The sequence below is a fragment of the Platalea leucorodia genome (genome assembly GCF_965183815.1).
Source record: "Platalea leucorodia genome assembly, chromosome: 17".
In the NCBI taxonomy this organism is placed as follows: Eukaryota; Metazoa; Chordata; class Aves; order Pelecaniformes; family Threskiornithidae; genus Platalea; species Platalea leucorodia.
In genome coordinates, this window is record NC_138839.1 from 2,156,881 (window position 1) to 2,183,177 (window position 26,297).

At 37.5% G+C, this 26,297-nt stretch overlaps 1 protein-coding gene across 1 annotated transcript in view; it reads left to right on the forward strand.

The window, feature by feature from the left end:
• Nucleotides 1–6,971, forward strand: part of MORN1 (MORN repeat containing 1) — a gene marked incomplete at its 5' end in the record, with an annotated part of 53,520 nt that extends 46,549 nt beyond the window's left edge. The window contains 3 exon segments of the mRNA XM_082329205.1: nucleotides 3,273–3,346; nucleotides 6,665–6,740; nucleotides 6,742–6,971. Of these exon segments, the coding sequence (XP_082185331.1) occupies nucleotides 3,273–3,346; nucleotides 6,665–6,740; nucleotides 6,742–6,805 (214 nt within the window). The 3' untranslated portion in view covers nucleotides 6,806–6,971.
• Nucleotides 6,972–26,297: the final 19,326 nt, after the last annotated feature.

Sequence of the window (26,297 nt, forward strand, 5' to 3'; positions counted from 1 at the left end):
ATAGCAGTTTGTAATGAGTCATGCAAGCTTACCATTGTCTTTGTTTCCCAAAGGTCACGATACTGACAGAAGAGGAGCGGGAGAATGCACGTCTGTGGAGTCTGGAGCTGCCCCTGCACTTCTGAGAGAGATTGGTAGGAAATCATTCATACAGTTTATAAAAAGAAGGCAATTCAATTGATAGAGAGAATCACCTTTAGTGGAGAATCAGACTGGCTGTCCCTAGAACTAAAAGAGACACTATATGAAATGGAAGGTTTTCCAAAGATGTAATTTTGGATTTGTACAAAGAGAAAACAGAATGTTAAAGACAGGATTTTACAGGTGCACAGATTAAATTACTTGGCTTCAAAATTATGTTCATCAACAAGGAATCCTCCTGAAATTTATAGAACAGCATGTTGTTCACAGTGTATCGGACACATTTATCATTTTATCTGCTTGTGGAATATCTTCTGGTAGACTGAGATTTATTTTTTTCCATATACATTAAATGACTGGCAAGATTCAGTCATTTCTACAGTATATTCTTTGGCAAATATTTGCTGGATTCTTTTTCGGCAAGTACTTGTATTAAATAATTTGTCGTTAGGAGAGGTAGATGCCTAGCCATAGTTAACTCATTGAAAATCTTACAGAAAGTCTGTGGAACAATTTTTGTGTGCTGCTTCACTCCATGCGTAGAGAGGGACTTGAAGCAGTAGTGATCCTGTCCCCTGCACTTCAGTCTTACGGCAGAGTCCGCCAAGAAGTAAAGCACTCCCTTTTGAGACCTTTTCTAAGCGATAGTGAGTTGGTGTGCCTTCATACAGGTGGAATATACCTGTTTTCTTTTCCATCTCAAGTGCTCATTTGTACAACTTTGAATGATTAACTATGAAGACTTTTAAATCAAAGTAGATGGCAGATTCTACAACCCCTCCCATGATATATTTGATCCGTGGCTGCTGAAGTTCTAACAAAGAAAAGAGCAAATGATACTCTATTTCTAATTAAAGAAGTAATTTTCCTTTGCAAATAGACTTTTTATCTCAGCTACAGTGTTAAGGATCAATGGGTTGTCACATGTACGTCTTTTTAATAAATGTCAGCTGAGATGACATTAAAGTGATAGACTGATCACTGTAATCAATGCAATTCAAAATTGCTTTATGTCTTAAATGAACTTGGTTCCTTTCTGTGATTATCCTACAGTTAACATTGTCTGAGCAATGAAGTACAAGGTTACATCTTAGTTTGAAGTAAAAAGTGATGATATGGAATTAAAATGTTTTACATAGGTGCAGGATTTGCAGTTTAACTCCCTGTCTTTATGCAATTCAAAGGACCTAGCTACATATTCTTATTGCAAAAAAAAAACAATAAGAGCAAAAAAAAATCTAAAGTAGAATGAAATAATGTGAAGCTTCCCCTTTCTTCCCCCCTGCAGTACCCTCCTCCCATAAAAAGTGTGGCCAAGGCTTACTAAGATTTTTATTTGCTTAGCTGTCTTACGTTAAGCTATGAATATTGACACTCCAAAACACAGAAATTACTCAACTCAAAGGCAATCAGAATTGGTATTTAAGCATGAACATGTGGTTCATCTTAAAAGAATAACCGTGTATATGTTGTGCAGTGCCTGTACATTTCATGCCAAATATAGGCTTATCCAGATTATTTTAAATGATACTGATATGTTTTGTTCTCCCATAAGCACATCTTCCCTGGCTTCTGATGAGGCGATGCATCTGTGAAAAAAGACAGCCCTGTTGATGATGGAGTTGGTGATAATACAGCAGGGCAAACAAAACACCAGAGAACAGTCTTTGGAACTAAAGGAATCTTTCCATACCATTATTCTCACAGTCTAATCAGTGTCTTTAAAATCTATTTGTGCAGAATACTTCAGAACTCTTTTCTTGTTCTGGATTTATTTTTTCAAAACCCTAGAGGTTCTGCAAAAACTCTCAGGATCCCTGTAAACCTTTTTATTTCTCTTAAAGTTGGCAGACTGACAGGCTTTAGTTATGCTTAGTGCTAAATTATTTATCTTCCTTTTCCCTCCTAGCCCTGACTTCTGAATCTTTAACTTGACTCTTGGGACATAGCTTTTTTTTTTTTTTTTTTCCCTTCCCTTTAAAGTGAAGCCATTTTTATCTTTTGTCTTTAGTGTTTTACCATAAAAGTAGTACATGTAAAATTTGAATGTGTAAGTATGTTTAAGAAGCAGTATCTGATTTTTTGTAATTGTAATTCTAAGTGTAACAAGGTAACTAAGTTGTATAAACCATTTTATGTTTACTTCTATATGATTCTTACTCGTTACCTGCATTCAGTAGTGGGTCTCAAATTTATTTATATTTTTTTAAAATACCATTCCTATACTATCTCATATCATGTGTTATAGAACAGTCTTGAGGCTTTCTCCCCTAGGATCAAAATCTTTTAATTGCCAAGAGTTTTTCAGTGATGATGTTGAAATGCTGGTAAAATAAAAAGTTAAGCACATAATCTCCTTAAAATCCGGCTTCCTGTGAAGTACAATGTAGTGTCACTGTATCAGTCTATTTTTGATGATACATAAGCGCACAATTAAATACCTTCCTAATAATCATGTTGTTGTGTGCTTTAAGTTATGTATGTCCTAATAACTTTCAAGTAGGAAAGAAGTCAATAAATGGTAGAAGAGAGAACCTTTTTCATTTTCATGGCTCATCAGTAGTGAGAAGTGATTATTTTCACAAAATACAAGAATAACTATTTAAATACTAGCTTTTTTCAATATGTTTTAAGCTTTCTTATGTACAAGGAATTTCATACACTAAAGTATCAACGTGTATGCTGTAAAATGTGAATAATATGTACGCTATTTTAATGTAAGTGGCTTTGTAGTCTGCAGTGTAACATGGTTGTGACTATAACTCGGGTAGTACTTGTTAGACACTTCCTTATTTATAATTTTCAAAGTAAAATTTTTTATCTCACAAATACGTTTACAGCTTTTTAAATTGTTACATCAGTTGGTAATATTTGGCCTGTTTTGACAAAGAAGGCAACATGGCTTCAGGATACTGAATGCTTTTGAAAATCCAGCCTAAACAATGTGAAGCTTGTTATTATATTGTTTTTAATGTGAAATACTCGGCCACTTTCAAGTGAATAGTACAAAACATTTTACAGGAGGAAGAGTCTTGAACTGTCTTATGAGCTAATGACAACAAGCTTCCATCAACATGTAAGTAAGCATCTATTACTATTGGTAGTAACACTATATTTATTCTCATCTTCAGATCTGACGTGACATCCAAAGAATCCAGGCTACAAAAGGATCAGCACCTCATAAAGAATTCTAAGATGTTACAAGGTAAAGGTCTTTTGCCCTGTCTGTATTATTGTATTCATCAGCTGAAAAGCTGTAGAAGCTGGTTTGTAGTATAATTTCAAGACTGAACATATTGATCATGAAGATTATGTCAATTCTTAAATTACTTCTAGGATTAGTAAAGAAAGCCAGTCAATTTTTCCTAGAACTTTTTCTTTCAAAACATTTATCTTTAGTGTCTTGATTAAGTGTCTAATATGTCATGTATCTGACAATTTTGGGTGCTACTTTTAATTAGGATTCTGTTGTTTCTGATATTCTCTAAAACCATTCTATTTATCTTGTACATGATTATAAACAAGATTGTGGGAGCCTTCAGTCTCCTGCTCTTATGACAGAGAAAGGGAAGTCACATATGGAAGGAAGCTTTTGTTGAAGTTTACTTTGAAAATAAATATGTGGCAATAGCATGAGAAAGCGTGAATAAATGCTTGTTCTTAAGGCTACAGAGGAATAGGAGCAGCAGTGCAACGTGCTATCCACTGGGTTCAGATCGCCAGTTCACATCAAGTGATGTCGCTGCATTTGCTAGTGAGGCTGTATCTGCTTGTTTAAGTCACAACATTGGCAGTTACTGTCCAAGGGGAAATATTACCATCTCCTGACTGGAGGGAAAAGACTGAGGAAAAAAACCCTTTTATTTCCGTAAAATGGATGATGTATACTTGTTTCTTGTGCTGTAGCGAGTATTATTAGTAATTTTAAAAACTCAGATATTTGCTGTTTCTTTAAAAATATGGCTGACAAAAAGAAAGGCCATTGTTACTGTAGGAGTCATGCTTCCTGGATATTTTTGTTACTGTGAGCTTGTAGCACCCCATGCATACAGCATAAGAGTAATGGAATGGAACACCAGCTTTATTTGCTGTTGTCAAAATGCACGTTCTTTACAATAACCTTTTTTGGAAGATACTTCCAAGGGGCATGATAAATTTCTCCACCACTTGGTGTCTGTAAGCCCTGATCCTAACTTTCTCTTCTAGCTTAAAGCTCTGAATCTGCATACATGTGAACTTAAAATATGCAGAGAGTGTTCAAAATGCATCTTACTCATCTTGAATATTCTAGTTTTGTCTTTCTTCATTCCAAGCTGGTGACAAGGTAGATTTCCTTATCTTGTTTTATTAGACTGTTCAAATTGCCATGCATGATAGTTGCTATAATACTTCTATTTCATTTTTACTCACAGTAGTATTAAACAGTAACTTTCTATTCTATTTTTGAAGTTGGTGACCTCTGAAGGATTTGGAACTCTGAAAGTTTCATTGGTGGAAAAATACCTGATACCGTATTCTGGAAAGCCTATGGCTCATTAACTTATGTCTATTAATGGCTGCAAAATTCATAAACCTTTACATAATGATTTTCTTTAACTGTAGTACTATTAATTTTTATGGTAATTTTACTGTTATTTATGATCGTCAAAAGAGTCTGTTGGAAAAAGATAATCGCACAGGGCTTCCAATTTGTAGGTCCTCTATGCCTTATAGTAATTGTTGCAGGCTCTATTAAAGATTAAGGAGGTTACAAGCTTTGACTTTATAAGGTGAAAGTAATTCTTTGAAGGGAAAGTTATATTATTAATAGTGATTGGAATTGATTACTCAGAGCTATAGTAATTCATTCATGAATTCCATTCAGTTTTACTTCTTTAAGGTTTTAAAATGTTTCTGTCAAATCTGAGGGATCCTAATTTCTTTTTGTCTGTCTGCTTACCAGTTATGGGAGCTTCTACACCCTTAAAAAAACACAAACAAACGAACAAACACGGAAGCAAACAAAAAACCAACCACCCTGCAATTAGAAACAGTTCAGATTAAAAAGTTAAATTACTATGTTATCTTTAAAAAATACTGGAGAAAAAACAATCTGCAATTCTGTTTATCTCTCTGGAATATACAGAATATATGGTAGTTCAAGATCTATACTGTACATGGCGTACAGATCTTTAAAAAGACCATTGCCTGATAATGTAATACGCCAGAAGCAGAGCAGCTAGCAGATATTTTCCGTAAGGTGCATAGTAAATACCCTGTATTTTGATCCTTTTTACATGCATGGAGTAAAGCAAAGAAACACATAATACAGGCAGGAGATGTTCAGTTTTAGGAGATGTTAGATTGTTTTACTATGTTTACTATGGATTCATAGGTTCCTATAAGAAATGCCTTTTCTGTTCATGATTCAGAACTAGCACCAAAAGCTGCAGCCTGAAGTCTCATTAAAGATTTGCATGTGAAGAGATTCAGGGTCAGAGATTGATCAATCTGAAAATTAGGATTTTTCTTCTAGTGTTAATGCGATGTATGTAGTATCTTTAAAATGTTTCTTTCAGAGATGTTGCACTGTTGTTTTTCAATCTCGTTCTGTGGGGGAAAGCGGTATTCCTTTAAAATTATTTCCATTGTGTAATATCTACTTTGATTTTCAGACTTGCCAGCTATGGCTCTTTACACTACACAACCACCATGCATTTCTATTATTTGAGTTTAGCCTTCCATCTGCTAAGGCAGAACAATGATTGTCTTGTCTGTTTGTTAGTGTTTTGAAGGCTGTCATTATTTTCTAGAAGATTTTGAACTCGTACATCTGGTATGCATGGACACTACAGATTTTAGGGCCATTATCGTAAGAATCCTCAGTTGAACTTCCTCTATTCACTACTTTTCTTATGATTACAAATCTTGTAGTGAACTGGTGGCCTGTTTGTGTTAGTCTTGCATAGTCATGGCAGCTTTTCATGGGAGTTGTATATACATATCGGTACTCATTCAATTTTACATATATGAATAGTCCTGTAGGAGCTATTCATGCTGTTCATATGCATAAAGGAGAGTACGTTTATACATGTTATGGGACTTGGCCTATTGTTTGTTATCTGTGAGCTTTTGATAGAAAGTATCCTACAGATACACAAGCTATTATTAAAATCCTATGTTATCATAAATCACTGTTTAAATTACCATTGAGGTGTCTTTGCTATTTTAACTGTATATTGTCTTGGGAGGTTATTGTATATGCTAATAAATGATAGTCCTAGTTGGTAGCACAAATTGTTGTGCTATCTACTCAATGATTACAGTTGTCTTCTATTTGTGATTTAGCAGATATAACAGCTTTTGGCATTGGAATTGTATAATTTTTTTCATATTTTGTTTTAATACTTGTTACGATTGTAAATTTTTTTTCCTGTCACTTCTTCCTGTTTGTGTACTGAAACTGTTTTGTTTGCGGGAGGTTTTGCTTTATTCCTTCCCCATTTGAAATGTTTAATTCCCAACTTTCACTTATCTTTTTCAGGCCAGTATGTGCTTACGGTCCATGAAGTGACCTTGCCCCCATTCTTGGGCCAGACTCTCCCACCTGCCTTCAAACTCTCGAATTTTTCCAGAGAAAACCAAAACCAAGAACAAAGATTCTTTCAAAGTCACCAGCAAGTAAAAAGGATCAAACCCCACAGCCAGGGCTCTTATCCAAGGCACACTGAAGTCAATGGAATTTTTCCCATTGAACACAGTGGAAGTTAGATTCAGTCTTTGCATCCCCATCACCCTAGTAAGGTTTTTCATGCAGGAATGGGGCTTCAGTGTCGGAAATTATGATCTTCTAGTAGCCAAGAAAATAGTTGACTTAGAGATCTATGTCGTGGTCATCTTCTTACTATTAACATTTTAGAAGGAAAAAAAGAGAGATTCTCTGTAGAGATTTGAGATACAGATGAAAAATTTTTATCAGTTCTGTTTTTCAATATATGTTTGGAGGTCTGCTTGTTTGAAGAATTTTGATCAAATAAGATAGTAAATTAATTTTTGTGACAATTGTAATCACATCTCTAATAACATGATGAGATTGTTTCATGTAATTCTCGTTCACAAAATACCTCTGTTGCATGAGGACAGCCAAGTAACTCTCCTCAAACTGATAGAGAATCTACCAGCTTCAACCAACCAGTTTTCAAAATAATTATTTATCAACTTTAAATCTTACTGATTTTTGTGCAAATTTACCTAATGATTGCAAGCAACGGAGAACGTTTTCATTAGGAAAATTATGCTGAAATAATTTTCACTGGAAGAATGAGGTAGGAATCCTCTAAAAGCCTCCTAACTTAAGTCCAGTGCCTTTGCGTGTGGATCAGAGGTTGACGATATCTGTAAAGGGGAGGGCTAGAGTTAATTCACATCACTGAATCAAAATCCATAACTGGGCCCTATCTTAGATATCCATTGTTGAAGCAAATAAAAAAATTCAAAGTAAAAGCAGATAAAACACCTTAAATCTAACTCGAAGTTCTCCCTCAAGAACCTCTTAGGGTAGAAATCAGCTTTGGAAATGCTGATGTGGCATTGCAAGGCATGCCTGTGGTGTTCCATAACTTGTAATATCTTGACTTTTTTACTTTCAGAACACATCTGATTCTTCATCATATTCTTTGCTCCTTCTTTGGAGATGAATTTTATTATTTCCTTCACATTTTCTTACAAGGCAATAATTTTGTGTGTCGTTTCAATAACAGCAGTATTTGGCACTTTTTCTCAGTCTTCTTTCAAGAATCTCAAACCCTCCATTCCTGGAAGTTATGGCCAAAATGTCACACCAAGATCCACTAGCTTACTGCGAAGTCCCAGGTTTGATGCAGCTGCATTATATGTGACTCAGTTATCACAGGGGCTCTTTCAGCCCTTTCTCTGATGAACTCAATGAAGGGTGAATGAGATCAGTTGAATTACTACATTTTACCACCTGCTTAGTGCATCCATGGGTGATTACTGTGACTCAGCTGAGATGATAACCAGTGAGTTCTTGATAACCCCATGATAACTTATCTCTCTGAAGTTGCTAACCCTTTAATCTCCCTGCAAGGATGGTTTTGTAGTTCTGCAGGTGGAGAAACAGAAACTTGGTTAAATACAAGGGATCACAGACTTTGGCAGTAGAACCCAGAAATCTTGATTTTTTTTTTTTTTTTTTTTTTGGTAGTCCTTTGCAATGCAACCAAATGATAGTTCTGTTATTTTACATCTCATTTTCATGAGATCTTCATTGATTCTGAGCATTACTGCTTGCCTTTAACTATAAGAAAAAGCCCCTCACTATGGAAAAAAGTGATTTATCTGCAAGTATTTTAAATGTATGAGCTCCTTAGTACCATAGGTGTCTTGCTGCTTTGTCCCCAAGTAAATATACAGCTGCTAACTTCTTTATTATTAGCCAGAACTAAGATTTATTGTGTCCTTTATCAAATACATGATCAACTGCTCTGTATTGACCAAAAGATACATCAAATCCTGTAATCAAAAAGGCTTCATCCTTCTCTGGACTTTCCAGATTTTCTCTCTTCATTTGCCACTTGAAATATGCTTTTTAATGAGCAGGAAGCCTGGAGTATGAAGTCTTTGTACCAGTGGACCTTGTTAACCGGCCATTTGTGAATTCTTTTTAGACTCCCGAATAATGAGCTACATTTCCTATTGATGTAATGGCAGCTTTCACTATGAAAAATTGGTCGTGGGCTTTCAGTTCACTTAATCAAGTTTTAATAGTAGGTCTTTTCTAGACCCTTTCTGGATCATGCGTGAGGATTAGGGAGCCTGTGTATAAGGGCCAGGATCTCCAAATGTAACAATAAATGAGATGTTTTGATATTTTGTAGTATTTCTATGCGGGTTTCCTGCTTGTGGAAACTGCCTGCTGCTATGTGTTAAGTTTGAACACTTAGTTTGAGGGTGTAGGGGGAGTAACTAAGTTCTGCAAGACGAGAATATTTTGTGGCTTGGCCTTTCATGTACTAATTCACTGTATGGCACTCTGTAAAACCCCTTTTTTGAAAATTACTAACATGCAGACAATTTTAGTGACAAAATTTATATTTTGTTTTCATGTAAAGCTTAGACACTTTGCTTAGAGTAATGTCCCAAGAGAGTCCCTGGTGGGAAGCTGTTAGTCCTATATCAGACAAATTTTTAAATTTAAATTTCTGAATCTTCTGCTGACTACCATTTTCTTGAGATTGTGACAATACTTACAAGTAGCAGCTCTCTCCTTAGCGTGGTGGATGTGCAAAATGGATCATTATCACACAGTATGCTTAACGGTATGAAACAGGAGAAAGAACGCAAACTGAATGTTGCCGGTGAAGACACATAGGAGACGCAGCTATGTCGCATTTTAAAGTGTCCTTTAGAGCATCGTAATGCAAACAGTCAATACGTCTCTTAGCATCCATATATAGTTTTTTATGTACAAGTAAGTTTTGGGTTTTTTCCCCTCCTCCTTTGTTTAGTTTGTCATAATTGAATGCGAAGTTGGGGCTGGGGAGGTTATACAACAAATAGTCTGTGATCGTTAAAAAATGAATGACCTTCCTATTTTACAGTGATTTTATAGGATTACAGAATGTGCAATTGAAGCCAAAGCTTCCTTTCGTGTACACACCCCAGTGGTGGCAAAATAACAGACCATAACTAGCGAGAGATTCGTGTATTCTCATGTTGTAGGGACTCATGGGCTGTGGTGATCCAGAAATCATAGGTTGCATTATCTGCATTTTTATACCTTTAAGAGAAAGTTTACTACGTTGTCTAGTGTGTTTGATAGAAATTCTCCAGACAACAATTGCTGTGTGAACGGTACTGCAGGTTTATAGTTTATTAAAATGTACTGGGCCAAATCCTGATGTCAATTAAATCTGTTAAATCCCTCCCAGATATATTTTTTTAAATAGATAATGTAAAACATCTGCTTTCTAAGTAATCTGTTTCTTCTGTCAGTAATTTTATTTGTATAGACATAGGTGAAATCTTAAATATGCAGTCCTCAAGGAGCTAGCATATTTTTAGAGACAACTTAAATGACCTTTCATCTCATTGTTTTTGCTTTTTGTTCATGTTGTCTACTTAGTTCCCCACTTGGAATTCTGTATTTCTGTATATGATTATGCTACTTAAAATGGTATCTTCATTCTTAATTTGAGCCTCTAAATGCTACCGTATTACAAACGGTGTTTGACTATTTTACTGTTTCTAACTTTTACTGTTTTTACCAAGATAAATTGTACTCCTAATGTGAAGAGTGCTCTTCAGTGTACTTGAATATAACTCTGTTCCCGCTCTATCCCACAAACACTCCTCACAGATGACATTTCAAAGATTTTGAAGAGAATTGGTAATTTCAGTGTGCACACTTTGAACAGATACTTATTGTGATAAATTTTTAAAAAGTTATCTCTGTATTCTATATTGATCAAATATTGAAGTAGGCATAAGGAATTATGGTTTCAGAATGCACATGCTTCCTCAGTTGATTAAACTGATAGAATTTTATTGAAGTTAATGGCATTGTATGAAATCTTTTATATTTGGAGTGAGGATTTGGCTCTTATTCACAGGTAATAAGTTTCTAGTATATGATATTCAGTGGAACCAGAGCAGTTTACATCTGCGGAGGATCTGACCTACCTATCTTGAATTCATGCAGTGTCCATGTCCTTTAACTGAGAAATGCTTTTTCAACTTCAGATGAAAAACCTGAGGCAGGGAGAGATTAGTAATTTTTTGATGGATAAAAATATAAAAATGGTAAAACTGAAACAGATAACCTATAAGGGTGCTTTTTGATTTTGTTTTGGGTTTTTTTTACCATTTTCCAGTTCTATTCCTAGAACTTGTAATTTCTTTTTCTTCTATCTTTATCTTTTTTGTTTGTTTTTCTTCAATAGAGTCGAAATTGGCTCCATTTTGTGTTCTGAGCACAAAGATTGTTCTGTTAAGCAAACAGAAAGGCAAGGAATTATGGCACAGTACTGGAAGTTACCCAAGCTAATCCATACCAGATACTGGATATTTTTTTCAATTCCAGCAACGCTAGTACCAGTTCATTAATAGAAATACTCTGTGGGAGATGCCATAATCTATGTTTAATCTTAAAGTAAGACAGTAACTAGCTGTATGTGTGTACTTTATGGCATTGCAATGCAGTTGGTCTGTCTGCTATTTTAAAATACTATTTAGAGAAATCAGTCACATCTAGGATAGCGTTTCTTTGTACACTATAATTTTTAGTGGTAATTGTATAGATTTGCGACAGAAAAAGTGGGATTCTAGCAGGAAGTTGTGATGAAGACGACCTTGAATTGAAGTCTTTCTGCATTTTTATAAGTATTTTCCCCATCACTCAGGGGTAAAGGAGAAAAGTGAAGGTAATAAGAAGGAAGCAGTTCTTTCTGTTTTCTTGTGTACATGCGTTGTAATGAAGGTCAGCCCAGAAAGTTGTGTGTAATGTTTTCCTGGCTTCTTCCAGGTGTTGATTTTTACTCTTTCAAATGAAACTTCGGTGGAGGAATGTCCTTGTTTAATTACAGATATATACAATTTATCCCCTAACTATCAAGCTGACCAATTCTAATATGTTTAGAATTCCAGTTGCTTGGATCCCATTTGATTCTGCAGTCTTTGAAAAGGCCAGCAGGTAACATTGTTCAGGTTTTTTACAAGATTTTGATTTAAGGTTTTCTTAGTAGTTTAATGAAATACAGTTATTTTTCTTCCATAATAGAAATGTATTCTGTAGTCAGTCTCTCCCTAATCATAGGTCCCAGCAGGGACATAAGGAACAGATGCCATGGTTTGGCTTGCATGATCAGTTGTGGCTAGGAGTATGAAAATACCTAAATAAGAGACCTCGTTTGATCAGTGATCACCTAGTTTCAAAAGTAGTCTGCTAGCCTATAAACGGATTTACAGTGGCCCACTGTGGGGGCTGACTGGGGGATGATCCCATCTGTAGCTCTGCGCTCAATGACCTGACGTCTCAAATGAGTCAGTTTGGAAAGGAGGAGTTCAAGAGTGTGCAGATATCTGTCTTTCCTGGCCATATGGGTAAGACACAGTGGCAACTCTAGATAGCGCTTCAAGCCATCAGATCAGAGGATATAAAAATCGACTAATATATCTGTCATGGAAGAAGGGAAAATGAATAACTTATTCTGAAAATCTTGATCAAGATAGGAGTCGGATGGCAGTTAATTCAGGAAATTAAGCAAATGGAAATCTGAATCCATACAGAAATGGTTTACAACAGAATAGGCCCCTTTTTTTTCCTCTGGCAAAATTTTTCACTCAGTGATTTCCACAGTATTTCAATAAAACTTTTGCCTCTTTCCTCCCCTTGGCAGCCATAGGCTACTGAGAATGTGATGCCATTGAGCAGTTTATCTGCTACTTGGGCACTTCCTTAAGGATAAAGTCTTAATTCAAATGTCTCCTGAGAGAGATTCCTTTGATATTGCATCAGAGGTCTTCTGCACCTTGTTAAATATGGTATCAGAAGCAATCCTCTTTTTTGACCAAGAAAAACTTCAGACCAGAAGAATCCTAGCTCCTTTCATTACAATCCCAGAGCCAGAGGGAAGAGCATACAAGCCAAGAAATGACAGCATCTTTTCTATGAAGCTATGTTTTTCTCTGAATGTCCGTGCATCTTCCCTCTAGTCTTTCGACCCGACACTGTCATTTCAGAATAAAATATTGTTTTATCAATGAGCTTCATTATGGTAGTAAAGTCTGTAAAGGAGAGCTTAAGTCTTCCTCAGTTTTCTTTAGTCCTGCAGAATTTATTGAATACTGAGAGTTCTGTAGTAGTATCTAGAAGACAGATTTCCATATATGAGAGATGGTTGTTGATTTGAGAATCTTACGTTCCAGTAGGTTGGCGTATTAAACAATCATATAGTCCACAATGTTTGACGTAACTGACAGCATCTATGTACCCAGCCACAATTTGCCCGTAGTCCAGAAAGATAATGGGAAGCATAGACATGATAATTGCCTCTTTATCCCTTTAAGGCACGCAGGATTGGAAGAGATTTTTGAAGAGTTGTAGTGAAACCTTTAGCTAAGAAGTACTGGCGCATTGCACCTGCAGAATAAGGTTTTGTACAGTGCTATTGAATTAGAACATAGATAATATAATTACTGGTTAAGGCTCGAGAATCAGTATATTAAATCTGTTTGGTAATTTTTCATTTTATAGACATAAGTAAGTTAGGAGGTTCTGTTTTGTTGGTACCTAAATGCTGGAGTCCTCCATTACTTAGAGATGAGCATGAATAGTTATCCAGGCACAAATACGTGTGGGAGATGGGGTATCTTAATCCATTCTGGCGCTTGTAGAAGTGGTCAGGCTCAAACTGCTTTTTTTAATGAAATCCTAATGATCTCAGTGGAATAATAGAAAATATAAATCAGGAGTGAATAGGTGGTACTGACTGAACGGTACTAGCTGAAAGCAGTGTAGCTGTTCGTTGTTGTTTTGTTGGGCACCCATTCATGAAGCAGAGAATCTTTTAATTGAAACCAAGGTTGTTCATCCTCAGAGTTCTGTCTTGTTTGCCAAATTCTGACATTCAGAACTACATCATAGTATGAACCTGAATGTCAAATATTTAGAGACATCTCAGATTACAAAAGCAGAATTCTAAAACAACAAGGTTAAAACAAACTAATAGAAGAAAATAGAAAAATAGCTGCACATCCGACACTGCAGCTGATTATATTGGCATAGTTCAGCTGACTTTAGTAGAGATGAGGCTATAGCACAAAAGTTTCAAAATACAAAGCTGTCTTATTTATTAGGCTTCCTAGTACAGATAACTTTGTTAATTCATATTTTAAAATTATACATAAAATCGGAATACTTGTCTTGCCAAGTGGAAACCACCATCCTTTCTTTTCTGATCCTTTTCTGCTTCTATGAAGAAAATAAAAATAAGAGACAAATGTGTAACAGAGAAAAGCAATAAATAATGTTCCATAATGATCAAAGATGAGGAATATGTGCTTGGAAACTGGGAAACAAATTGTTCCGGGAGCATGATTTGACACTGGTTAGTGCTCTTCTAGAAGGCAATGCTTTGTGCCTCAGCGGTAGCACGCGGGTGCTGCGGTTGCCATGGTAAGGCCCATGTTTTGTTATGAAGGCTATAAATAGTCACATCGTTGGCCAAAAGCGTAAGTGAAGATCCTGCTCTGGTCGTGTTTATTGTGAGTTTTGATCATGGTCACAAAGGCTTATGTGATGATTTATATGGTAAATTAAATGAGCTTAAAGACAGCCATCTTTGTGTGTTTCTGTGATGGAAGTATCTGCCACATATGTAGTCATTCTCACATAAATCATAAGTACTTCTGAACTTCTAATTTTAAGTGACCGTCGATGAGATTTTGGTATTGTCTTTCCAACATGCTGTCTCACAGACCATATCCCTGACGTAAGGAGAACAGGCTGCTGGGTAGATGTACACAGACCAGAACTGCAATGGAGAATATATGACCTTTGTGCCTAGATCTGCCACAGATGTGCTGCTGTTGAGTAATTATCTGTGTTTGAGAAGCAAAAGCAGTAGAGAAGGATAAAATATCTCTTGTATTGAGATGAAAAAGCTTAAGTCTTCAATGTTTCTGAGCATTTTGAGATCTTTGGGTGAAGAATGCGAAACATTACTGTGGTACTTCTTGACATTTTGCATTTGGACTGTCCTTGTCATTGCATACAAGTCAGGTTTTATAGTAGTATGGATATAAGGGTTAAAACAGATTTTTTCAAAGTTGTATGCAAGTCGAACTGCACTTTAAAAGGAACTGTTGTCAAAGTAATTCCAAATCCGATCATGTTAACAAATAGGACATAAGGTTATTTGCTCTAAGCAATAGCAGAATTGCAGAGTGAGCCTTGCACAACACTGCCACACTGCCTATACCATAGCCACGCTCCATTGATGATTATAAAGAATTGTATCAGTTTTCCTATGTAATTCAGTCAGTTTTTTAAAATTTGGCATCATCTCAACCTCGTGGGAGGAGTTTTTCAGGACTAAAAAAGTATGATGATGATGAGAAAAAAATAAATCATTTTTAAAAACCCACTCTCATCCCAACCCCCTGCTCCCCAGTTACAGCTGCTACTATCTAAGTTCTCCTATGTCATTTGGAAACATGGCAGGCCTGGATTTTCTGTCTGTTATGTCAGTGCTACAACATCTGTAGGAAATTCTATAAATGTTTGTTATGGAAACATTTGCCTAATCATCCCTGTAAAATTTATGAAAAGCTAAGAACACAGCCTGCCACTTAATGCATGACATGGCCATACAGCCAGCCACACCAGGACAGATATCCTGTTCTCAGTAAATGAATTTCTGTTACAAAGCACATGCTTACTACAAAACACACATGGAAAGATTATGTCCTCTTTGAGTCTCAGTGAACTTGGTGTGAAATTAACCCTTTGTGATGATTTGTGGGGTACTTCGGAAAACCTGGGGGGAAAAAAATTCCTCGATACGCAATCTTTTCTCAGTTACACCACCTTTAATTCCAATGTAACTCCATTGTCTGTCAGGCTGTCGTTTAGTATCAGAGAGCACAGTCCAGAGTTGTAAGAAATCTTTTTCTATTGCTGTAAAGGAAAGTTGCATATAAAACAATTCCCTGTGATTCAGCATAATTACTAAAAAATAAAAGCTCTCCTTGTAAGCTGTCAGTTGCTGGGTGCTGAAAGTAGAGCTTGAGTGATAAGCTAAGGCTGAAGAGATCTTCGCATTCCTGTAGGAGCAGTAACTGCATAGTGTCTTGGCTACCTTACTATTGCAAAATAGAATGTAGGTTCAAAGTTAAGGACAACGGAGCTGTGTGTGATTCCCGGGGCCTTGCTGAAGGAAAAGGGTGAGATAACAGCTAAATCAGACGAACCTTGCTGAGGCCAGAGCAGCACAGATTTAAGGTTCTGAAGCATTCATCAGCGCTCGCTTTCCAGCTGAGTGAAATTTTCTAGTGATATTTCTCATTCTGACATGCCATGCTGAAGATTTGCCTGTAGTGAGAGGAGTCTTTACACTTCATTACAACAGTAGAGAGTTTACTAACAGAAAATAAGATGGATGGACTGATTAATTCCGTATGGAAATGGGCACGTAGATCTCGCGTTGTTAGCGGATTTGCAGTCGTATGCTGTGGCAATAGTGTACCTAAGATAATGATCCCCAAGCAGCAGTCTTTCTCGTTTTTCTCTTTGGTGCTCTGTGTATCAATGAAGCAAGTGACTTTTTCTTATGTGTCGAAGTATTTGGTATTGTTTCCCGCACTCTGTTCAGATTATTGCTTTACTAATTTCCTTGGCTTCCTTTCAGTGTATTTCAAAATAAACCAGCATCAAGTGAAACTTTTGATCTTTATAGCAATACAGAAAATGAATCAACAGTTTTCAACTATATGGACTTAGCCTGAAAAAGCTGAAAGCACGGGAAACAATTGCAATATGAATGCACACATCTGGTCACAGAAACTGTCTTAATTGTTTATGGACGTGTAACTGCAGGAGTGCTCAGTAGTGCTACACGATGCATGCTCTTGAGTAATGCCAGAGTGACAGCTTTGGACACTATTTCAGGAGATATTTCAAGAGCAGAAGCAGAATAAATTTGTTGTTTCCACCTTGGAAAGTTCACTTTGCTTTTGCTGTTGAGATTGCTAGCTGGATGGCTTACCTGTGCCAGTGTGGTATAAACACCTCTTAATTAGCAGCTGGGTTGAGTTTTCCAAATCACTGTAAACAATCCCCTGACTGTCCAGCAGAAGCCAATCAGTTTTATTTGGTATTGAATCTCTTTGCTTAACTAGCAGCAATAGCCATTATGCAATTCTTGTAGTCCTTTGGCTAGCAGGATCCAAGTCAGCCTTCTGCCTCCTTTAATTCTGTGGCTGTCAGTAGCAGTCCCCTCTCTAACACAGGTGGAAGGAAGGCATAGGAATTACAGTTTTGGAGCTTCATAATCTCGAACCATCATCCTTCTGCCACAGTTATTACTCTGGCTCAAGTCCCCCTTTTTCTGACATAGAGAAAGAGAGAGTGTATCATGTAGAACAGGCTACATCTGAAGGCTTTCTGGTTTAGAATGAGATTTATGTACGTCCTTTAATATTAAGCTAGGGAATGAAGAGAAGGATTGGGAAATGTTGCAACAGTGATAGCAGTATTTTGAGAAGTGCAATGAAAGCTTTATCTGTAACACTTCAAATATTGCCATTGTTAGTAGATTCTGAGGGAGAGCCGAATGCAGATAGAAAAAGTTTCTTGGGTGCACAGCAGTAGAAATCCTCTGTCTGTCTGTTTTTCATTCTTCGCAGACAGGACGAGCGGTTGCTAAAGCAGTTGCTTTAAAAAAATGAGTTAACAGTCAGCCTATCTGGAATATATTTTTCAAAAGTTTGGAGTGTTTCCATTAGTATGTAAGTACCAAGAAATATATCATAAAAGCCAGTTGGCCTCACAAACTTTGAATCTAATACCAGCTAATTGTATCAAGTTGCAGTTGTTTTAATGTTTTCTATGTTAGGGGTCAGAGTTCCAGCAAACATGTTTCTGGAGTTGTTGGCAGCTAAAAGAGAAAGGCTGCTTTATTGCTCTTTCATAACTGTTCTGATTTCCATAGCCAAGAAAGCACCATTAGGGTTTTTATTATTTTTAATTTTAAAAATGCTTTAGAAAATATATTACACAAGGACACCTGCAGGAGCAGAAAATTTTGGAAACTAATTCTGCTTTGGAAGGAGACATTTTCTTTTATATGCTAAAGAAAACACAAAATTTCAAAACCTTTATTTGTGGCTTTGTAGCAGTGCTAAACTTTACTTAATAAGCCATCTTTCTGCTTAATATCATCTGGTCACATCTTCACCGTGCTTTTAAACCGAGACCACTCTTCGCATTCATTGCATCTTCATTCCCATTTATGGCTTCTAAGAACTATTATTAACCAAAATTTGATACACACCCTCAATTCCTAATACTCATGTGATGTTTTCCCCTTAAATTTTTGATCTATTCCATGGGTAGAGTCAATAACTTTTAAGAGAGACTGCAGATGTGACTGTCAGCTCCTCTGGTCCCATATCAAGATGGAATTATGTAATCACAGAAATCAGAGATGGAAAAAAACCTATTAGGTCATCTTGTCCATCTCTTCTGCCAGCTCCTAATGACTCCCTGCAGCGTGTTCTCCAGGGAGTTGTTTAGCTTAGTTCTGGACAGTTCTGTTGAAAGGACTGCAAAGCCTTTCCTATGATTCTCAATAGGTGTCTTTCACTTATCTGGTTTTGGTCTTATATGACAGGGCCAGATTGTATCCATATTACTCCTGTAATGCAAATATTAATAACAATTAGAGCAATTGGCATTTTTGTTGCATAAATTATTTGGGTTTTAGGACCAAGCCTGCATCTTCTGGTTTTGGTAATTGGCTGAGGAAGTAAACGGTAGCTAAGAATCTCTGCAGTAAATTTCACCTGTTCTTGCATCTTCTATAAATAGTTCATGATTCTGCGTATTTACTGGCAATTTGCTGAATTATTTCTAGGAATAGTTCTTGGTCTATGGTTCTTTCACAAGCAGCTTTGAGAGACCCAGAACTGAAACAACAACTGGTTTGGTTAAGTACTGAGCCTGTGGCATTTTATACACCCTGATAGGCTAAAATCAACCCAGTTTAAGTGACAAACGCGGCAGCAGGGAAAGAGTGTGTCTGGCAACTAATACAGAAGGCAAGTCTCATTTTTAACCCTGGCCACACTGCTGAATCGTAAGTAATTTCATCTCTTTGTGCCTCAGCTTGCAATATGTAAGTACTGTCAGAGGATGAAATGACGGTGAAGGTACCTTTCTCAGTAAGCCTTTGTGAAGGTATGAGAGACTGAAATTCCTGGATAGATGGTGCAAAAGAAGAACAGTGATCATCACCATTGTCTGTAAGGATTATTTAATAACTTGAACTCAATTGGATTTGGAAGTTTCATCTCCACATTCCACTCTGCTGTCGAAGTGCCAGAGGAAAGATTTTATTATTGGTTGCGTGAGTACTGCTGCTGCCCAGACTGACAAGCGATAGTTGCCCGTTACGCAAATGTTCCCTTGTATTGAACTGCCTCTCTCTGCCTTCGCATTAAGCAACGTCTTTGTATTACTGTATTGTGCTGTCCATGTAGAGGTCAGAGAGCAGTGTGGGATTGCACAGTCCCTCCCATCCACTGGAAGGGAAAGCAAGAGCGTGAGAGGAGGCCAGCAAAGGACTGCAGTGCAAACAGCTAGCCATCGTTGTTAAGTCAGACTTTGCAATACGTGACAGCTCTCCATACAAATATATAGGGCACTGCACTCAAACAAGAACTGGTAAGATTTTGTAGAGCTTGGTTCCAGAGTAGCAATTGCATATTAGAAACAAGCAGACTGTATGAGAAGACTCAAGTGTAGCAGATTTCTGTAAGACATGGAGGAGTTGGGTTTTGTGACTTGGAGAAGACAGGCCTATGAATTCCCTTGTTTCAATCTGCAGCCATATGTTAATTTTCACATATTTGTGAGTAGGGCAGAAATGCCTTCTCCATAGGGTATGCTAATTTCCTTCCTAGGGATCTTTGTGCATCACTTCTGTGAATGTAGGGTTCATCTGTCAGAATTTTTCAGACAGGAAAAAAATATAGCTTATGCTTTTGGAGAGGCAACGGACACAAACTGAAATGCTTTTTTCCTTATGCGTAAGTAGAATTTCCTGTACTTTTACTGTGAGCGTCACTGAACAGCGGAACAGTTTGCCCAGAGAGCTTGCTTCTGAAGTCTCTTTCCTTGGAGACCCTGAAGATATGACTGGACAAGGCCCTGAGCAACCCCCCCTGTTTGATCCTGCTTTGAGCAGGAGGTTGGACTAGAACTCCGGAGGTCCTTTCCAACCACAATGTTCCTGTGATTTTGTGATTATCAGAAAGGCCCCAAACCTGGAAAAATAGTGATTTTTTTTCTCTTGGAAAGGGACAGAATTATCCAGATTTAAGACAGCTAACTTCAGCTTTTGGATCCTCTGTGTCTGTCTTTCTGAAAAACATTCTGGCTAAGTCCTAGATTAAAATTTGAAGTCAAACAGAATGACACCCTCATTACATTGTTTTTACTCTTCAGTCTCATCATGAAAGCTAGTTGTTGCCACTCCTGATCTTAATTTCATAAGTTTCCTTTAAATTTCTAGACAAAAGAAACAGGCCCTGCCTACACAGGGCTGCAGGGAACCTCAGTTATCCCTGTATCAGCCACTCATTGCTCAAGCAGGCCCTCAGGATTGCTGAGTAATGGTTAATCTACAGGAGCCTGCTCTCTTCGCTGCGGTCCAACCAGTCATGAGAGACCATGGTCAGCATTGCCTGCCTTTTTGTCAAACCACGTGTACGTAGGAAAGTAAGGGAGGAAGAAAGTCTGTGGTAAATCCAAACCCATGCTGCTGCTCAGCACCAACTGCATTTTCATAAAGCTCATGCGTCCATTATAGGATACTTTAGCATCTTGCAGGATGCAAGGCAATCTATAAAGTAAATATTTATTTCATTAAAAATCCTTTATGTTCTCATTAAACAATCATTTTGAAGTAGTGAATTATCAGATTTAGAAGGTTTTGAGAGGCATTTATATAATAATAATGTCATACAGTCTTCATGGTCTGTTGGAAAGAGGAGAATTTCACTGTTTAAAAAAAAAAAAAAAGAAGCGGTCCTATAGGGCATTGTGAAATGATAAATAAGTAGGTGAGAGCTTGCCCCAGGAGCTTAGCTTCTGGTGAGGCTTAATGTCAGTGCAGTAGTCTCTGCAACAGGAAACAGGTTTTTCCCATAATGAACGTTTTTCCAGTAGGAAGAAAATAAGACAAGTCTCAATCTTATGAACACATGTAGACTTTTATGGCCAGAGTGCTTTAATTTTTTCCTTTTCCTTTCTTTTCCCTAAATATCTTGGGTAGGTAGTAAAGTACAAATGTGATGAATAGAAGAACTCTAAATGAGCACTGGTAGTTCACCCCCAGAGAAATGAACAGCTTGTTTGCTTTGGCCATTTTCCAAAACCCACAAAGAGTTAAATCGCATTAACTAACTTTACAAAGAACTAAGAGATTTCTCTTCACTATCACTGCAATGTCTTCTCTTGAAGAACTTACTGTTTTAACCCTATCTATGCCTTTTGAGATACCTCTGGATCTCAGTCAGGGACACTACCCTAATAAGGATGTAAGGAAGAAATTGCATGGGAATTGTGAAGAAAAGTAGGTGGTTCTGCTTCTGGAAGAAAAAAAATAAGAAGAAAAACCAAAAACTGTCTCTTTCTACTATAACTTTAATTCTGATTTATTTATATGTTTACCTAATAATGAAAATCAGAAAGGATTTAAAGAGTTGATGGGGTTAAGCTGGAAACGCTCTAGTTACTGCCTGGAGGGGGAAGGAGAATAGCCTGGTGTGAGCGTGTGAGAGCATCTAGCGTTTGGCTGCGTCCCCACGCAGCGAGGGCACGAGGCTCTCCCTGTGCTTCCTGCCCGGCGCGGGGTCTCCTCACTTGCCTTCTCTCTCTTCCACATTCCCTTCTTCTTGAAATTGCTTTCGGTTAACATCTGCAACTTTTTTTTACTAATCAACATCATTTCCTTAGCTAAAGCAGAGCATTTTTGTGACTGGGGAATTCTTACAGTTTGAGATCAGCCAGAAAAAAAGTCAGAGAGGTTTTGGCTTCACTTCCCTTCTCTCTCTTTTTTCTAATATGTGAAGAAGTGTGTCTGAAAGTTGTGTAATGCCTAGTCTTACTCCACTGAAAATTCTAAAATTCCTTAAAAGGGATACAGCAAGCTCAAGGTTTTACTAGGAACCTTTGTTTATCTTTGGGACTCTAAAAGCTATTATACCATACAGTCCTAGGGACACAGTAATGTAGTTTAGCGTCTGTAGCAATTCAGCAATCTGAGAACGTGAAGCGTTGCTGTGAATTCCGCTTATGAGGCACAGCTCCTCTGGGAAGGTGCACGAGAGGTATGCAGGGATCATCCACCACTGAAGGGGAAGGCAAACGCTTTAACTTCGAACACAAATGTTTAAAACAGAGTGAAGAGTCTGTGGGCTTTGGAATTTCCATGGGAATGCAGAAAATGGAATATGTTTGTTACCTTTGGAATTGAATACTGAGCTGGAAAACCAAACTTTTCATGCTGTCACTTCTTTAATAACATCAAGTGGTAATGAGTTTTTTGTTCTTTGTCACACCCAGAAGGAAGCCTTTCCTAACGTAAGTTCCTGTGAGTATGACATACCACAGCAAGAAAGAGTGACCTCTATTTAATAACACCATGTCTTGTTCAGTTTAAACACAGTTTCGGTGCCTTCTCTGCTAGGTAGAAGCCAGCGTTCCGTTAGTCGTGGTTACTCAGTTGTTATTTTCAGAGTGCAACATACTGTACTGATTCTTGATAACAATCTTGTTCATGCTACCTTTTGGTGCAGTCAAGTGTATATTCTTTCCCCACAGAGAATTTCTGATGGTCCAGGCTCAACTTTGTTGCAATTTTGCCCCCTTTGGCATATAAAGTTGTTGGAATGCAGATGGCACAGAACTCTGAATATTTCTGAAAATTGTGTTTGGGGATTCTCAGCCATCATGTACTCCTGCAAAGAGAGAATGGTCTGAGGTATATAATTGGGTTTCATTGAGAAGGAAGGGATGGCGTTATTGGAAATGTCTCAAGTAGAGAAGAGACTTCAGCAACTGCTCATCTCCCTCAAAACTGTATTTTAAAAAATATCTCTTTTTGGTCATGCAGATTTCCCTCTGTTCCTTTAGCTAGTAATTTGCTTTGTAGCTGTGCTGTTTAAAGGTCTGTAGCTATGAGATGCTGGGAGGTTTACGCTGTTACTTGGCTTGTTCTGGGAGCAGAAGATGGTAGTCTCTGCAGTTGCTTAATAAAAATCAATTAAAATAGATATACAGTGAGACTCCATCCCACAGTACCTTTTCTTCAGCTTTGAGGTAGCAGTTATGTAGAAGTATTGAGATATAAACCAACGTTGTATGGGATCTGTTTTCTTACGTGAGCTTTTTTGAAGTCATTACATGGTTTTTAACTAATCCTATTGCTAGTACCTTCAAAAATGTATTGCTCTCATTTTCTCCTTCACCTACATGCACATACACTTTTAAAATGCGGTGTTCCCTATTTTAGCAACTTTCAAAAAGCAAGGTACGTACAGTCAACTTGGAAACAGAGTTAGATACCAGTAGGGAACTGCCCCACATCGTATTCCACACCAAACAAAATAATCCTCAACCTTGAAGCTGCAGTTCTTACCCTCAGTGTGCTATCGACACAGTAAGCTGTTTGAGTCTATATAAAGGAATATTATGTAGCTTTTATAAAGATGGAAGCAGCACAGGAGATGCAGCATGGTATGGCTGAGGCCGCAGAGGGGAGGCAGTAGCAGAGCTGGTGCTGGAGTTTAGAGATTATTTCAAACGTTAGCAACTTCAGCGTAGATTTGCCAAATCATACAAGGAGGTTGGGAGCATCAGTCAGGCATTCCGTTTTGGTTACTTTAATATAAACCATTTCATGTCTTTGTGCTGTCTGTGAGTAAGACTAGCCATAGTACCAAGGGGGGTGCTAGTGCACTTGTTGTTTCTGCGCGACCCTGTTCTGTTTGACAGTCTCGATACTGTTAGTACTTTGACACTCTCTCTAAATCTTACAAGTAACTTAATAAATACCTGCACACTTCCAAAAGGAATTCAAATTCCTCTTGCTTCAATGATCTATTTCCTAAGAGTGAAATGATCTTAACGTTTCTTTCCAAGTGCTTTTTAGACTCTCTTCCTCCTTGGCTTTCCTTCATTGTGAAAAGCTGTTTTGGGTTTCTTGGCCTGATTTTTCACTCACATGGTTAATCTTCCTCTGGCTTCTGATATGCTGCCAAATGTTTAAAATCTGCTTTGGTATTCCCTTGTAAAAGATGTTGGATTTACCAGAGTTCATCACCGTAAGCTATTTCTCAATTTTCAGTGTTTATTTTGCTATAAGATCTTCCTAGCAAATGAACGAACAAACAAAACCCCCATTATGCTGGTTACTCATTGTCAGGAATATGAACTGTCATTGCACTTCTAATGAATTCCATCCTTTCCTCTAGCACAAACATTGCTCTCCTCATTTGTAATGATTTCGTCCAGACTCAGTGGGACTCCTCTCTCTGAGCTGTTGCAGCTATTGGCTGATTTTGTAGCTCATCAGATTGTGTTAGACAGGCTGCATGCTTTAGATCATTCTGGAAATACTTCAGATGAGCTTGCTTCCTATCTCAGTCAGCAAACTCTGCTCCTAACTTGGGACTAATACTCAGAATTTCTTCACTGGAAGGCGTGCGTTCTACTTCTTTTACTGTACTGTCGACGTACTCAGACATTGCAGGCAGATGTAGTTTACCCACTGTATGTTAATTAGTACTTGGCCTTTTGCTGTAGTAAATGTGGCTCTGAAACTCAAATTTATAAATCTGTACCTACAGGACACATTTATCATCATCTGCCTGACTTTCTGCAAAGCACAGGCCAGAGATTTATACCTCGGTACAGAATCAATTAGGAAGATACTTGATGAATAGGAATCTGGGCAAGAGGGGTAGATCCTTTCATCAGATTTCCTTAAAAAGCTGGTCATTTGTCAGTTGTCATTTTGCAATAGTACTGATTTATAGGTGGAAAATACTGATGTTGGGATGATGGATTTTTGGGTGGTCTTTGTGAATTATAAGACTTTCCTAAAGCATATTCATCAGTATGCTAGGCGAATATAGAGCATTGATGCCCATGATACTTTCTGCATGTTTCTTATATAGGTTAAAAGATTTGACTACCAAGTCAGGAACTGGTCGTTCTTGTCCTATACCTGAATATTCCTATCATCATCCCGTTTCATTTTATAGTTCTTCGTGAAAAGCTTTCTTGCTGTGTTCAGGTGCATGGTCTTGCACTTACTGAAAAAAAGTCCTGTTGCTGTTGGTTAATTTTTCTTGCGTTATATACAGGTTTGTGCAAACGGGAATTTGCTCAGCCCGTGTCTGCCAATGTATCCTGCCTCCTGTGGTGGTGGCCGTCTCCAACAACCAGCAGCACGCATGCATGTGTAATTTGCCTGGACAGCAACTTGGCAACGCAATGATATAGTCCTTCTGTATACCTACAAAATCTTTTATAGCTGGCATCACGAAGTTACAATCATACTTGCAAAACACCTTTTTCACAATGATATGCTTCACTAGTTCCTGTTGAGCAGCTGTTTATTCTGTAGGCAAATTCATTAGAATAATTACACCATTTGGGGAATATTCAGAGTTTTGTGAAACCTCTGGGGCACTTTTTTTTTTTAGTGGCAAGCATTTGCAAACATTATTAGTGTATTATTTTTAACTTCAGTTTAACTTAAATTATTGAAGTTGTGAAAGAATATTTTTTTAGAAACCTAAATCTAATTATAATGGAAGCCTGTGCTATGCTATCAGTAAGATGTGTAGTTGGAATGCCACTGCTGGTTCTCTCCTAGGAAAGTCCTGTATTTTATGAAGCAAGCATATAGCAGGGAGCCTCCCTGGGTGTCTTTAGTCACTGCACATTGCAGTTTGACACCTGATACTTTGTATTTCTTTCCAAATCCTCTTTTCAGAGGCTTTTATAAATCTATAGACCGTTAATTTACCTGTATTCTCTGCAGTAGTATTTTCTGTTTGAAAATATTGCCTGTTTCTACATCTGTGCTGTCATATTTTTGTCATACAGCATACTTGACTTTCACCATCCCCACAGGTCAGTGCTGCTGTGCTAATGCACATGTAAATTGAAATTATATACACAGAAATGGAGAACAGACTCTGCAACGAAGGTCTGTGAGCGAGGTCTGGCATACACTTATGAGCTGGATGAGAAGTGGCCTAGAAATACTGTTTGAGAAACTAGTCCTGCTCATATGCAATCACTCATGTGAATAAAACCTACTTAAATGGGTTTGCATTTGTCAGTTTGGGCTTCATGATAGCAC